The sequence below is a fragment of the Phaethon lepturus genome, unplaced genomic scaffold (assembly GCF_000687285.1).
Source record: "Phaethon lepturus isolate BGI_N335 unplaced genomic scaffold, ASM68728v1 scaffold4551, whole genome shotgun sequence".
Classification (NCBI taxonomy): domain Eukaryota; kingdom Metazoa; phylum Chordata; class Aves; order Phaethontiformes; family Phaethontidae; genus Phaethon; species Phaethon lepturus.
Genome location: NW_010515383.1, coordinates 36,230 through 52,980, shown reverse-complemented (window position 1 = coordinate 52,980; position 16,751 = coordinate 36,230). Strand labels below are relative to the sequence as shown.

Below are 16,751 nucleotides of genomic sequence, written 5' to 3'. Positions count from 1 at the left end.
GCTGGGTGCATGCTGGGCGATGAGTACTCGAGAGCAGGGCTTTCGAGGTGGTTTCCCTGATCTGAGCGCTTCTCTTTCAGTGCCTACATGCGGGAAGGAAGCCAGTGGACCTCAGCCTCTGGAAGAGCATGTTTCTCCTCTCTGTCCTGAAACAGCTTCTGTTGCTGCCCTTTTCCCAGCTATTCAGTGCTGGGGGTACCCAATAAAATGCTTTCTCCAACTGTGTATTCCCCGTTTAGCTACTTTCCTGCCCATCTGTGCTTCAGGTAGTGCCATCAAAATTGCACTGCACATGCGATTTTAACCTTCATCAGCCATCGGAATTTTTGGTGTGTGTGTTGATCTTGGCTGGTTGCAAGGGGAATAGCAGCGTGGTCAGGTTGTGGTTTCCAGAGACAAGTTTGATGGTGGTGCGCTGTTGCTGTAGGAGCAATTGGACTGAGCTGTAGCTGGCAGGGCACCAGTTCCGGGTGAGGGGCTGGATGTGTGAGCTGTTAGGGGCAGCATTGCGGGTGCATGTGTTGTGCAATGCAACTGGTGTGCAGAGCGAATTGGGGCTGGGTTTCTGAAGGCAGCCAAGGTCCCAGCCATCCCTGTCTGTCTCAGCTTCCATCCTTCTGCATCTGGAGGCTGAGGAGGGCCATTGATAACTGTGGTGTTCCTATTTGCTACAGAGAAGAACCACAAGCTGTGCCTTAGGAAATTCAAAAGAAAGTGTGACAGTTGTTAACTCATGAGTTTGAGCACCACTTCCACAGTCAAGATGTTATTCGGACTGGACTGGGGTAAAATTGCTTCCTGGTTTGGGGTGGAAGCAGGAAAGGTTAATTTCCAGACGTGTAAGTTGCTGTTGTCAACAAAATTGTAAAAGGTTGGCATGACTACCTCACTGCTTTACCTTTTATTTTCATGCCATTGAAGTTGACACAGACCCTGGAACATGCCTGAGCTAATTGCCAAGAAATGCAGCACACCTGTAAGCTCTGTGGAGGAGATGAAGAAGCAGCAGCTGCCACTCTGCAACCATGGAGTGTTTTCCTCCACTCCCTTGCCTTCTCCTGAACTTTCTGTAATAAAACTTGAGTGTTTCAGTAAGGGTTTGTCCTGCCTGTGCCTGAACACGAGGGAATGGAGTCCCGTTGTGTTTGTCCTCGTCTATGAAGTTGTGTTGGCAGCTGAGAGCCAGCAAGTGGGAGTGGAGGTGGCTGGGGGTGGTACCTGGGCCAGCAGCATCACACTTGGTGGGCGACTCTTAGGGAGTGGCAGGAAATCATCAGCAATCACGTCAGATTCTAATTTTTTTTTCTTTCTCCTAAAAGGCTGCATACCCTGGCTGGCTTTTTTCCTTTTCCTTTTCCCTAAAGCCTTGCAGTTGTGAGTGATGGGCCATTGCCAGAGCACCTCGTGTCAAATGCAACAGAGAAGTAGCTCGCACTTCCACCTGGATCAGTCTTCCTCTGAGAATTTCTTCAGATCTGATATGTAGCTAAAAATTCCAGGTCAAGACTCAGTGACAATTACCCTTCAGAAATACTAATTATTATTTGTCTTGCAGTAGCACTGAGGAAACCAGCAACACATTGTATTTGACATTGACTTTCCTAAAGAGAGGGTCTCTGTGCTAAGTGGTTAAAGACGTATATGCACAAGACCCAGACGAGTGTCGTTAAACCCTTTTTACAGGTGGGGACTCAAGGCATAAAGCAACTAAAATCATGCATGCTGTTACTAGCGTTCACATGGTAATGATTAACCTGCTCAGACCAGCTTTTCAGTATTCTCTTGTTTCTTCAAATGCCCCTTGCAGGCATTTGAGAGCTCCTTTATCCCTGAGGTAACCGCTCTGGCTCCCCATGTTTGTGGTATTTCTGTTTGAGTATTTATATGTGAGTATATATTCATGCACTCATATTTGCCACACGCTAGTTCTGGGGTTTTCTCTGTTCTTTATCTTTCTGGAGTGTTTTCCACTTCTCTTCTTCGTCCAGCTCACACATGCAAGGCTGCACAGGAGCCTTGTGGATTTCTCTCTGTGTAAGGCCTTCCTTCCCATTAAGTATCAGCCTGCCTCACTTTCACCCAGGGTATACCGATGCCTCAGATGAGGAATCCCATCTTCAGCACAGTGCGATTGCTAGAGGAGGGTTGCATTGCACCATTTTTCATCTTGCATTCTTTCAGCATTTGCCCACACAGTGCTTGATATGAGAGAGAAGAGCAGCCTTATGGAAATGCAGACGTATACCCAGCCTAGCCAAGCTCTGCGCAGTAGCCTGGCATGAGTGCCTGGAATTAAGGAATGCAGCTCCTCTGCATACCAAATGAGAGTGACACTTAGGATCCACCTCTTGGCAGTAAGTAACTTGCCTCGTCTCAGGTAACTCCCTACCTCCCTATGCAAGTCAGAATTAGGAAGAGCTCCTTTATTCTTCTCTGATACTGCCTGAGCAGGAAGCAGACAGCCAGGCTGCCTTTTCTGTCATGACTTTGGAGAGAAACCGGCAACTGGGCCGCTTAACTGTCTTTAATAAGGAAGATTTTGAAGAAGACTGGATTAAAGTGGCCAGTGGAGGCTTTGGGCATGTGTACCAAGTCAAGCACAAGAGGTGGAGAACGGTTTATGCAGTGAAATGCTCTCCATACCTGCTGCAGGACTCCAGCGTGGAGAGGTAACTGTGCGGTCTCTTCTAGCTCAGCAGTTCAACCTGTCAGTTTGAGCCACCTATGGTGATTTGGTGCTAAGACTCTGAAGGAAATGTTCACATGGCTGCTTCTCCCTGGGAAGTCAAGTTTTTGGTACCCAAGGGGAATGGAAAAACCACTAGTGATCTGGAGTTCTGCCTCTCTTTCTTTCTTACGTGTGTACGTGCAAGTGGGAAAGGAACACTTATTCAGAGCAATTAGCGTTGAAATCTGGAGGCTGAAGTAGGCATCTTAAACTAAAAATGGGCATGTGGATAAAAGCAGCCTGATTACTTATTTGCAGCTTTCACTGGACATTGGGACTAATGGGTATCTATGAAACTAAATTAGTCATTAAAATCACCAGGTTTAAAGCTGAAGGACAGGGAATTTCCAGCTGTTTTTCTGGACTCACAAAGCTCTCTGCCCCCTCACTTGCTTTACCTGCCAGACATGCTCTTTTCTCTTGATGGTGCACCTGCACCTTCAGTTTACTTTTTGCTCTGTCTCTCACCTGCAGAGACTCTGCTGCTGACTACCTTGGGTCTGGAGATAGAACAAAGCCAGGTAATCACAACCACTGCTGATATCACATACAATATAGGCAGTCCTGATGAAAAAGCAACTGAGTCAATGAAGTTATGTATTCTAAAATTTTATTCTGTTCAAGTTGGAAGGTTCCTGCCTGGTTAAAAATCACATGCTTGTGTGACTTTTCTTGACATGTTACTGACAACAATTGAGATGGTTCAATTTGAGCTGTGACTGTCCTCTTTAGTTAACACTGCTTATGCTCTTCTGCTGTTACGTTTGTATTTCATTCTCTTTTGGGAAAAATAAATGAGTCAAGTTAATCAGTTTTACTTCTGCATATAGTAGTTCTAGTAAATTTAACCATATGGCTTTCATGGATTATCTCAACTCCTAGTGTACACTGCAGAAGAATGGTTGCATGTAAACATAAATGTTAATTGATTTTTTTTTTTAAAGCTATTTATGCAATCACCAGGATTTGAAAAAATAAATATGAAAATCTGAGTTTGGGAAAAATACCTAACAGTGCATGTGCCTTTGGTAGTTGCTGTACTGGTCTCCTAGGGACTGAAGTTACACTATTTTGTCAGTAAAACAATTTTGCACTCCAATGTAGTGTTATAAAAGGCTTTCCTACCCCTTATATTTGTCCAAACAGCCTTGAAGCTGCTCTGACTTATATTATGCTTTTCAGTAACCCCTGTGAGTTCTGGTTTACAAGGCAAGACCATGCTGTCCTGCGCTATGGCTGTGCCAAAAAATCCTTCCTTTCTATGGGGATGGTAAGAAGGGCCAGCACTGGTCCTGTAGTCCAGTGCATCTGGAGGTGTTGTTCAATGGCTATTTGTACTTGTTTTAGAAGGTTTCCACATTTGTGAGAGAAAGACCTTCAGTGTGCAGTTTGTCTAATGCACACATACCCACAGAGAACATCTCTGAGTGCATGGTATATGAATTTGTCATGAGCCTTCTCATATGTATTATGAGATGGTTCTGGTTTATTTGTCAGCACTAGGTACAAGCCACAGCTGCAAAACTGAAAGCTTCCAGGCCACTCTGGTGAAAAAAGCACAGCAGCACAGTTGTCTGGTAAGGGAGGTGGAGGCAAATGTTTCGGAGGAGCTTTTAAAAGTCCTCAGCACTCCTGCCTGTGGGTTTGTAAAAGCAACGTGTCTTGTCAGTAGCTATGAATGAAGACAATGGTGTGGTGACTTCCATCTGCTCACATTCTTGATGCGTAACCAACTGCTTCACATTATTCGTTCAAAATGATGGGGCAAACTGACATCACGTTTATTAACCTTGGATGGTTTTGCTTGTTAGGAGAAACAGGAGATGGATTGTGTGGGATGATGGAAGACATCCCTGTGGGCACATGAAAGCAAGGAGGGCAGGTGCTCAGTGAATGCCACTGCATCTATGTATCACCCGAGAGAAGGAAAGAGAGTGGCTGTAAGATGGTTTTCACCTCAACTTTTGTCAGCTGCAAAGGCTCATAGTTTGCAGGTCTGTTTAGGTTGAGGAGGGAAAAGAAAATCACAGGAAACCCATAGAAAAAGAAAATACAGCCACAGATGCAACCACAGTATTTCCCAGAAGGCTCAGATTCTCATATGGGAATTGCTTTGGGGCTCTCTTTTCTCCCCTACAAGCCTCATTTCTTGGCGTTCCCTCTGCTTGTCCAACATCCACCTTCTTGCTGTACCTTCTCACGTATCTTGTGCTAATGGTGCAAATGTCTCCTCCTGGGCTAACCTCACTCCCTCTGTTCCTCCCCACAATGCTGGTCCACCACAGGATCCAGCCCAACCTTCTGTGCCGGTCACCCATCACCAGTCCCTGCGGTGCCTGGAAGGGAGGCAGACAAGGGCTGTGCCCAGTGATTCTGTCCCAGGAAGACATCTAGAAATCACAGTAGTCACTTCTTTCTCCATGCCCATCATTTTCCTGGGAAGGGAAAGAATCAATCTGCCACCCTCTATGCTGCAGGTCGCAACTGTCTTCCTTTGTTAAGCCTTTCTTCCACAGTGGGAAAGACAATACCTGAGATTCCTCAATAGAGAGGTACGTTTTACTGTGGAGAGCCTGCTAGAGGAAGTCTGGCAGAAGGATTTGCTTAGCTGAACTATGTTTAGATCTATTAGTGGCCTGGCATAATGTTGTTGCAAGCTCAGATTCATTCCCAGGGTGTGCTTTTTAAATGCAGTTTTGGCACTTTACTGCTTGGCTGCTGTCAGCATGCTCTGGGCACCCCAACTGGTTCGGCAGGTTGGGAAATGTAAAGATTTAGTGAAAGAGGTCTGCCAAAACTGGCAACAATGGACAGACATGTCTAGACTCCCTTTGGGACCAGGTTCATCATGCTCACAGACAGAAAGCTGCAGGCAGAAGCATAGGTATGTATGGGCAAGGCATGTCCTCTGGCCGTGCAAGCCTCCATATACTCAAGCTCAGCAGGTTAGTGTGTCATTGGACCCTGGCTGCCTGCAAGCAGTGTGCAGGCTATCACTGAGGCTACCCTGTGGACAAGTGGTGTATGAAAAAGGCATGGTTCACCGTGCTGTGCCTGCTTCTGACATCATGCTCTCAGGGAAGCATCACTTGGCAATTTCACCACAGTGTGAAAACAAGCACATGGACAAGGCTTTCTGTGATCACTGAAGGTCTTCTGAGAGCTGGACTACAATGGAAGTTTTGATCTCTTTCTCTAGGAGCCTAATGGTTGAATTTTCCCAAGCAATCCTTGGCTCATCTTGAAAAGTCATTAACACCTTGCATGTTAGATTTTAGCCTGCAAAAGGTCATGATGTGGTTGCATTATCACCAATTCAAGGGACAAATTGGAATGAATCTTTCTGGGGCAGGCAGGGCTGCTTGGGAAGGCTGGATATCATTGAGCTACTATACAGTAACTTAGCCTGTGAATCAACTGATACCATTCCTTGGTTCCACTTTTTTTTTTTTTTCCCTCCCCAGGACCACTATGAACTGTCTAATGGAAGAGGCAACCAAGATGGAGAAAATCAAATTCCAGCACATTGTTACTATCTATGGGGTCTGCAACAGCCCTTTGGGGATAGTGATGGAATATATGGCGAGAGGGTCCTTGGAGAAAATTCTTCCCACTCACAAAATGTCATGGCAGCTCAAATTCCGGGTTATTCATGAGATGGGCTTGGCTATGAATTTCCTGCATAGCATGACACCTCCTTTGCTGCACTTAGATCTAAAACCAGGGAACATTCTCCTAGATGGGAATATGCATGTCAAGGTATGACCTTAATGTTATGTTTGGAGGGACAGGTTATTTCTCAAATAAGGGGAAGGTTATTTTTGCCAAAGAAGTTCAGAATCCTAATAAGTCAGGTTCTTCAGGAACACTCAATGAAAGATTGACCAGTGGGGCTTATAAGAAGCGGTGGGTAAACAAATTACATGGTATTCTCAAGATCATACAGGCAATCTGTGCCAAAACTGGGAACTTAAGGCTCCAACTTGGGAGGAAACACTGATCTTTTGGACTCAGTGAAAAGCACTGACTACAGTTTTACCAGGGTTTTATCAACTTTCAGCTGCTAGGCACGTCCTTACGTCCCTGATCATGAAGGATGGAGGTATTTCCCAGCTATAAGGAGGGGTGAGATTGTGAGCACTACGGAAGAGGAGCTCATTTTTTCTGTTTGCAGATCTCAGACTTCGGGCTATCCAAGTGGATGGAGCAGTCTAGCCGAATGCAATATATCGAAAGCTCTGCTTTGAGAGGCACTTTGAGCTACATCCCCCCCGAAATGTTTCTCCAGAACAGCAAGCCCCCGGGAATCAAATATGATGTGTACAGGTAAGGGCTGCCTTTCTGTTCAGAGGTGACACAGGATTGCCACCTAGCTCTTACACAGAGCAAGAGAGACAGACACATTGCCTCATTTTGTTTATATTCTGCCTCTCTGCCTTGCATAATGTCCTTGGTGCGGAACTCACTGGGAGTGACGTGGTAGACTTCAGCCTCAGTGGTGGAGAGTGAGGGGGAGTGGGATTATCTGTGGATAATCACCTGCCTCTTGCCAGGTGCACCTCTGGGCAGCTCTGATCCCATGTGAGCTGCAGACTGTATTGCCTTTGGCTCCATCATACCCTGCTAGGTTGCTGGAGGTTACAGAAAAGGAGTAAGATTAGAGCACAGAACAGGCAGTGTCTGCTCTTACATAGCAGTCACAGCTTAGATCTATTTTGATTTTAAAACTACTGTAATATTGCTTTCCTACTTTGGTATTCAGCTGCATTTTTGTCAGTAACAGGTGGAGAAAAAAATTCAACTTTACTTTTTTCCTTTTGTCCAAAGTGCTTTGCAGCCCACTTACACAAGCTACACATATACGTTCTGGAAGTTCGTCAGCTCCTTAGCCACTACACTACACAGTAAACCAAGACAAGAAGCAAAGGAGGATTTGCATGGCCACATGAACTTGTAGTCAAGGGCTCTAAAACTCAATACAAATAAAGTGGAAAAAAAGGCGCTGAGAGCATGACTTTCACAGGAAATGCTCTAAGTCACTCATTCGCTACACCAACCCTTTTGCTGAGGCATCAGAGATGTATGTGATGATTCATAAGATCTTGTCATTTCGGTGTGGGGGATGAAATCCTTCCATCCTGAAGAACTTCTTTCTTAATTTTTCCATTTCTTGAGAAGATGAAAGCAGGAAGTGTATTTTATGTTTGTGTACATATGGGAGTGATCGCTCATGATCTCTTATTGCCTGCAGCTTTGCAATTGTCATTTGGGAGGTACTTATGCAGAAGAAACCTTATGCAGGTAAATACGAACACTTCTTACATGCTCTGCACTTATTAAATGTTTATTACAGCCATCTGCACAGAGACAAAGCCCAGTGCATATTGCTCTTTTTCAGGAGCCAATATGATGGCCATTATAGTGAAGGTTGCAGCAGGAAAGAGGCCCTGCCTAGAACCCATCAGTGATGAGTGGCCAGGGGAATGCCAGCAGATGATTGACTTGATGAAGAGGTGTTGGGACCAGGACCCTAAGCAAAGACCAAGCTTTACAGGTTGATTGTGATATGGATTAGCCAAGGGTCAGCTGCATGGATTAACAAGTGGGGGATAAGCTTGCGTATAACTCTTTGCCAGTTAAATCACCTGTTGCCTCGGAAATGCTCGGTACCTGTCTGCTGTCAACACATCCTCTTTCTCCCTCTTTCCTTCCTCCCCATGTGGAGGATACGTGGAAGACTTCCACAATCTTGGGTACTGACTGGGTTGCGAACATCTGGGTAGTCTGCACAGCTAATGGTCTTTTTACTCTGGTAGATATCCCTGTAGAAACAGACATGCTGCTCTCACTGATACAGAGCCTCGTAGTAGATCCAGAGAATGAGCGCCTTGTTAGGAAGATGTCCCACAAGCCTGCCATCTCTGGGAACCAGCAGGTGAGGAAGGCTTCCCAGTACCGCTCAGGAAATTCCACCGAGTCCTTTCCCTGTTCTTACTAGTTCTTGAGAATGTTTCCTCTCTCATCGCTGTTTATCATCAGACAACAAGGGCACCTCAGCAACCTTTGAGCAGTGCATTTACACAGGTGGTACATCTGTAATTCATTTATGGGGATAGGAAACTTGCAAATAAATTTAGCAAGCTGGCCAGTGTGCCAAATGAGAGACAGCCCAAGAGGAAGACCCTTCTTTCTACCTGCTCAGATGATGTGGGTTTACCATGTAGGCCTCATTCATTACAAGAAGCCCAAGTAGACACAGAATCATCAGTGTTCTGCTCATGGCACTGGCATATGTGCTCAGATGACCATTTTCCAGCTCCATGGAAATGAGGACATTCCAATTTAAACAACTCTCATAAAATGAAAAAAAAAAAAAGTTTTAAATCCCCATGTTTCTATGACTAAGAAAAAAAAAATCATGTTTCAAGATAGTCACAAAATTCTCCTGGCTACTGGAGTGTAATTGTGCCTAGAAGTCAGCTTCATACAGGGAGAAGTAGCAGTTGAGAACTATTGCTCTTTTGATGTTTTGCGTAGTTGTGCTGATGCCTGAGTACAGAGGATTGAGGAGGCAGGGGTGTTTGGGTTCCCTATACAACAAAGAAAAGTGCTAGCTGGGATGCCACCATGGGCACGTACTGCAATAAGGAAATGGAATATATGTATGTTTGGGAGCAAATGAGTAAGAGGAGGAAAATCTCACTGATATCCAGAGACCATTTTCAGGCTCCCACATTCCTGTTAGTGTCGTGATTTGCTCTGCTGAGTTTTGGATGCAATAACATGATTGGATAAAAACCACTTGAATGGTTTATATACAAAAGTCTAGAGCAGTAGCAAGGAACTCCTCTGTGCAAACCTTATAGAATGCAAATAAGTAACTTTTTGTCTTACGGCTTTTTCTTTTCCCCTTCCTGAAAATGAGAGTGACAAAGAAGAGTTTACCTTCCCCCGAGACACTGGAAGTGGTGGTAAGTAGGGGACTTTCTTTATAATTCAAAAATAAAGAAAGGAAATCTAAAAAGAAAACAGACTATTTCCTTGGTCTCCAGTGATAAGGGTGTGGCTCAAGAAAGTTTTCCACGTGAGTGACACTTCATTTTGAGTTACGGAAAATGAACTATACAGCAAATAGCAGATACAGTTCCTGTGAGGGAGAGGCCAAATGTCTCACCACGTTCTAAGAGACTGCATGTAGCAGTCTTGCCTCACCTCATATCCCCTATCTCTAAAATGCCTTTTATTTCATTTCATACTACGAAGATTCACATGCTCTCCCTTCCATCTTGTGCACACCAAGCTATTTCAGTTGGTCTTACTCTCTTTCTCCTATTTTGTTTCCCCTGCCTTTAGAAACTGATAATCAGGAGGTTCGTATCCCACCTTCTTACAGTGAGGTTGAAAGTCCAGAGGACATCCTGTCTGAGGAAATCTGTAGAGCCCATGAAAATGGCCTGACGTTGCTTCACCTCATGGTGATCCAGGGAAATGTGGAAAAGGTGAAGTTTCTCCTCAGCTGTAAAGCCAATGTGAACAGCCGGGTAGTCTGTGGCTACACTCCACTCATTATGGCCGTTCAGAAGAGGTCGCCAGAGATCTGCTCAGTTCTGATAGAGCATGGTGCGGACATCAATATGTCTGATGATGATGGCTGGACACCTCTTCACTTTGCTGCTCAGAATGGGGATGACCGAATTGTACGCCTCTTGCTGGACCACCAGGCACAAGTAAACGCTCAAGAGCACGATGGGTGGACCCCTCTGCACTTGGCATCACAGAACAACTTTGAGAATGTGGCCCGAGTACTGCTATCTCGCCAGGCTGACTCCAACACCCAGGAGGCTGATGGGAAAACTGCCCTCCATGTGGCAGCTTGCTTTGGACATGTCAGCTTGGTGAAACTGCTTGCCAGTCAAGGAGCGGACCTGGAGAAAAAGCAGAAGAACCATAGAACCCCACTTCATGTTGCTGTGGAGAGGGGGAAGTTCAGGGTAGTCCATTATTTGCTGAAGAATGGTACCTCTGTCAACAGCCTGGATCAAAATCATTACAGTGCCCTACACCTGGCTGTGGTGAGGGGGAAGTATCTCATCTGTGAGAAACTCATCAAATACGGAGCCAATGTGGAGCTGAGGACAGACAAAGGTTGGACTCCTCTGCACCTGGCGTCTTTCAAAGGACACATTGAAATCATCCACCTGCTAAAAGATAGCCATGCCAAACTGAATGCCAAAGGAAGCATGGACTGGACTCCACTTCACTTGGCTACTCGCTACAGCGATGAGCCAGTAGTCTCTGAGCTATTGAGATGTGGGGCAGATCCCAACATCGCTGAGAAGTCAGACTGGGCCCCCCTGCATTTTGCAGTCCAGCGGGGCTCCTTTTTGACTGTCATCAACCTTCTGGAGTGCAAGGCAGATGTCAACGCTAAGAACAAAGTGGGTTGGACACCCTTGCACCTTGCTGTCCTCAAAGGCAATATGGTCATTATAAAGACCTTGATTAAGGCTGGTGCTCTGCTTGACGTGGAAGATATCACTGGCTGTACAGCCCTCCAGTTGGCAATTAGACATCAGAGAGAAAACATCATTACGCTGCTTCAAGGCAAGGACTCGCTGATTAATAAATCGGGGAATGGTGCTAAGATTTGGTGCTCTGGTGCTCTGGTGAATGATGCTAAGATTTCAAGACCCACATTTGTTCCAGGAAGGACAGATTTGTAGATTCATCACATCTAGCATTTATGACGTACGTTTTCCAATATCAGGTGCTATGCCTTCTTGTCACCTGGTGATTACAGGAATTTTTTTTTTTTTTTTTAATGGAAGTTTCTAAGCATGAACATTAAAAGAGTAAGAGAAAATGGAGCTGCAGAAGGAAGCCAATAAGCTATTTTCCAGACTCTGACCAAGACTGTAGAACATTTTGGCTTGGCGATGCTGGCCTTAGGCAATGCTTTCCTGTTTTAATACTGTGCAGGGATGGAAATGGATAATATGTACTCCCTTTTCATATGGGCGATGCTGAAACTGTGCACAGCAACCCATACATGCATGTCTTCCACAGATTTTATCGATTTTATTGTGTTTTCCTACAGAGCAGATTGGTGAAAAATGGCCTTGACACAGGTGGGAATTGAATCATGAGATTCTCACCTGCTGCTGGAAATAGACACTAAGCATATGGTACAGCAATGTGTCAGATTTTCTGATATCTCATTTTTGTAACAAGAACCTTTACTAAAAAATAAAACAAGGAAGGAAGAAAACACTAGTAGAAAGTATTTAAATGGATACAACACAGAGAAAAGAAATTCCAGAATAATTCCACTCTATCCCTTCAGAAAAAAACAGCCAAGAGCTTTTTTCCTAAGCATTCGGATTACTTATTGACTGCCTCCATACTTCAGACTTTAAACACTGAGGCTGTCATTAGAAAGATGGCTCTAAGGATAAGCCAAAAAATGGGTGCAGTTCTGAATCCTGTTCCCTGCCATGAGGGCTACCAATAACCTCCAGTCATAACTACATAATGCTGCTCTGGGAGTTGCATAGCCTGGTTGAAAGAATTCCTATTTAGAAAAGCTGTATGTAATTTGGGTTACCCCAAATTCTCATAGCTTTTTTTTTTTTTTTTTTTTTCTTTTCTTTTTTAAAGAGCACTGAGCAGCTGGGAAAGTTAGCAGGTACTTACTCTGAGGAAATGGACGGGTGGGGCTTATAACAGTCAGCTGTAGGTATTAGCTTAAAAGGCTAGTCTTTAAGAGCCTTTCTGTAGTCTTTGAGGAGACAGGGTCTTCTGGAAAGTAGTGCTTAAGGTGTTGAATTCAGTTGCCTAAATTAATTTTTTTTCTGCTGAAAGTAAGTTTCTGTGTATGTTTCTGTGGTTGAGTAGAACAGGCTTTCTGACAAATCCATCCTATGTTTACATCTGGCCCGACTTGTGAGGCTTGTTTTTTAGAGGTGAAGAATTAGGGAAATTACTCAACGGTAAGTTAGGTAGCAGCATAGGTCACTCAGTATGCTGGCTGGAGAGCAAAGGAGGTTTTCTAGCCCTGAAGAAGAAGTTGTCACTTAACAGCTGATACACAAGACAACTGGTTATTTTCAGGTTAAGGTTTAAGTCATGTCTCTGCTGGGAAATAATTCTTGATCTCCATCAGGAAGATGTTCTGGAGCTTGATTACTTCTCTGGAGAATATACAGTCTTCGGGGATTTGATTCTTTTGTCACGGTAAGTAACAGTTTTGTGCAGCTTGTGATGATCCTACCATGATTTGCTAAGCACTTCCAAAATGTGCCTGGGATGATGACTTTTGTGATCTTAGCTGGAAAGATGCTGCAGTGTAAACAAATAATCCACAGCTCTGCAGAGGAGAAGATCCATTTTTCCTGATGGACGTTATTAGCTGGGAGTCATTACTTTAGCGAGTGTTGTTTTTTATGCTTTATAGATGGAGAAATGGAAAAGTCTGTTTGTGCATGCAGCGCACTTCAGGTCTCAGCAAGCAAGCCAAAGCAATAATGCAAACATGTAATTTGCCTCCTACAGTGACAGAATGTTTGGCTCCGCACAAATAGGTTTACTAGGTCTGAACAGGCAGCTGTTAAAGCTCCAGTAGCTGCGCTGGGGCTGAAAAGAAATATAACTGTGCTGGAGACTGTCTCTTCTAGCTGAACATCAGTAATTGTTCTTGTGTGCTCTGCTGGTATTCCAGTGTCATCTTAGTGCTTTAGCCCAAGATTTCTTCAGCCATTCAGAAATGTTCTACTGGTTCTTAACCTTGTGCGAACAAAGGTGAACGGCATACGAAATGGAGTTGCTTTTCAGCAACTAGGATTCCTGTGGTACACGGAGGTTCTGTTCAGCGGCTTCCTCTAGGTTTGGTGTGTCTGAGAAATGCTTATTGTCCAAAAAAAGCTGGCAGTTGTTTGATCAGGACAGAGCAGAACATCAGGTTTAAAACGTTCTATAAGAACTAAGCTATACTGTGATGTGTGAGTCATAACTATATTTCATTGTTTAATACCGCATGCTTTTCCTTAGGTTAACTTTAACCCACTGAAGCTCTCTGGACTACGCTAAATAAAAGATCAGGAGGGATGATTGTAATGAGAGTGCCTGCTATTAAAAAATCTCTTAGTCACTTCTCATGCATTTATTTTCCTTTTGACATTTGGCCAGTTGAACATGTCATGAGGACATTATTATAAAGTGGATAGAGACAGGGGCAGCCTGCATGCCCAAGGGCGGGCTGTGGGCTGCTCTTCTGTGGGAGAGACTGGATCAGCAGCAACTCTGAAGAACAGCAGATGTGGGTGCAAGGTGCTTTCCTGAACCACAAAGGCAGGAAGATGCCCAGTTTACTCCCTCCTCCTATTGCAGGGTGTAGAAGTCTTCGTCTTGCAGGCTTGTCTCCTGCTTGAGTGGGGGGTCCAGCACCCTGCCTTGCACAGTGGGAATACAGTTAGTATCTGTGCAGTACGGCCTTGCAATTATCTGCTTTCAGATCTTGAAGGAGACCTTCCAAATCTTTCGTATGCCAAAAAGGTTTTCTTCTGGCTGTGTACAAGAGACTAACTTTATTACGTTATGCAGGAATATAGTTGATGTTGTTTCCAATTGAACCGTTTTCTGTGGGGAGATGGATGATGTTACTTATGGAAAAAAGATGAAGTTATTCATTCAGTGCTGCCTGATAACATCCAAATCTTGAGAAGGTTAAAAAGCCCAACCTCTACTAATTTCACTTTCATTTATACATTAACTTAAAATATTGATGTATATTTGAACTATCCTTTTCATGATGCTTTGACACCAAAGCAAAATCTTAAGATAGTATTTTAAAATGGGTTGTATTAAAATTACTCATTTTTAGCATTTGCCGTTGGTGAAACAAGAAGTTGTGCAGGTTATGAATTGAGATGTTGATGAGGCTTTATTTTGTGGGGAGCTTAAAAATGTACCTTTTATTGCAACAGAAACAGGTTTGAGGTTTTCAGAAATTTGTTGAGAATAGAAATAGTATTTGCCTATCTGCTCTTGCTGTCCATCTTCCAGAGTCAGCTTATGATGCAAGTTTTCAAAGGGATGGAGGAGGGAAGGGGATGTACAGAGTGAGATTAGAGGCTGCTATAATTTGAGATGAAGGAACTGTGTAGCTTGTACCCATCATACAATATGGAGTGAACTTTCAGTCACCTGTGTTAATAAATATCTCCTTAGTTTCCTTCCTTTCTTTCCCCAGTATTATCTCCCCAAGGGACACCTTGTGTAATGTAAAGATTACATATGCATGAACTGGATTATTTCAGATGATTCCCAGTTTGGTTCTGGATCATGGATGATGTTCACTTTTGTAAGAATGGAGCGCTATGCACAGAGAGAGCATCTACAGCATTGCCCATCAGATGATGGAGGAGCATCACTTGCTCAGTATGGTCCCCATTCTTTTTTTAGCCCTTACGGTATTTCCCCGCCAAAGAGCTAAAGCCATCTGTTTAGCTTTGAAGTCTAGCTCTGAAATCCAGAGCAGTTTCCCAGTGCTGGCTGCTAAATGTGCCCTGTCTTCAGTCCAGGTCATGGACACAGGCAGTGTTTTGCAAGAGGCTGTTCTGCTGCTAGTGCTTTTTCTTACTCATCAGTTGAAGTGGAAGAGAGGGTTTAGGCAGTTAATTGAAGACTAAATGCCAAGGTCCCAAGTGACTCTCAGAATACCACCCTCCTTCGGTGGACCTTTCACACACAGAGGTGCCTGGGTGGGGTTATCCACTTCTCGTTAATCGGGGAAAGCCTCCAATTTAACGCATTGAAACTAGTCACAGTTGTTGAAGTCTGTGAAACGATACAGTTCTTGTTCTGCCTGCTCTGTGCTTCTCAGTGCCTTGACATGAGCTTGATATTCAAGACGGTTTTATTACTTTTATCATGCAGATAACAGGACTGTGGCTAATACCTTCCATTTCTGGTGGTTTTGTGTCACAGGAGAATGAAAAAGACAATTCCTTTGCATACATCTTGCTGCTGTTATAGTTACCTTCTTGGATCCTGTGGCATGCCGAAGGCAAGTTGCTATGTCCTCCACAATGGCAAAATTGGGAATGGATGTCTGGTGAACACTCCACACATGTTCTGGGGGAAGATTCCCTCACAGTAACCCTTGCCATGGAAATAGTTAAACTTTGCTCTTATAATGGTATCCTTCAGCACCCCCAGACACTTTCATGAGGTGCCCCAGCCTCGTTATTTAACAAGAGTATTTTGAAGCAAGTACATTTTTTCTTTGCTTAACTGCAATTGGGCAGCAGTGAGCTGTCTAGAAAGCTCTCCAGAGAGCATTCAGGGTCGCACAGCGAGCATCCTTCCTCTCAAGTTCAGACCGACGGGGAGCCCAGGAGACTGGTGGCCCAGCCATCCCCATAGCTGTGGGCATCCGTCACAGGATGTGGCGGACAGGGGAAGCCACAGACCTGGGTTCAAGGGCGAGAGCGAGAAGGAAGAAGCTGCCGAAAAAGTTAGCGTGTGAGGCCTGTTTTGTTTTGCCTTTGTGTTAAAGATTAAGATGATCCTAAACGCGCCCTGCTGCTGGCAGTGGCTCCTGTGCGGGGTGCAGAGGGCAGGACAGGTGGTTTCTCTGTGGAAAGGCCCCATTAGCACCAGTAGCGCCGACCGCAGTGGTAACGGGCGCTCCGGTGGGAAGAGCAGGACTCAAACCCGTGCGGCCACTACTGACGCCACATGCTGCGCTGCAGAAACGGCGCTCCTCACGCTTAGCCTCAAACAGTGGGGTATTTGTAGCAAATCGGAAGCTTTGCCACTAATTAAAATGTCATACTTCTCATACTCAAACTGCCTGGAAACCTCTTGCTGAGACCTAAGCTGTTTAGCTGTTAAGCTGTCAAAGGCATAACATTAAAGAAGTATGAGGCATAGACAGATAGCTCTCCCTTGGTGTGACATTTTTACTCCAATATCACTTTGAAGATGTTTTTCTTAGCAGTGATGCTTGAAATTCTGCAAGATG

The 16,751-nt window shown here is 44.5% G+C and overlaps 1 protein-coding gene across 1 annotated transcript; it reads left to right on the top strand.

The window, feature by feature from the left end:
• The first annotated feature begins 2,481 nt into the window (after positions 1–2,481).
• On the top strand, positions 2,482–11,451 carry ANKK1 (ankyrin repeat and kinase domain containing 1). Its single transcript, XM_010295747.1, has 8 exons — positions 2,482–2,669; positions 6,193–6,487; positions 6,903–7,054; positions 7,980–8,029; positions 8,127–8,282; positions 8,545–8,663; positions 9,654–9,699; positions 10,082–11,451. Exons 1-8 carry the CDS (start codon positions 2,482–2,484, stop codon positions 11,449–11,451), a joined length of 2,376 nt encoding a protein of 791 aa, XP_010294049.1.
• The last annotated feature ends 5,300 nt before the right edge of the window (positions 11,452–16,751 follow it).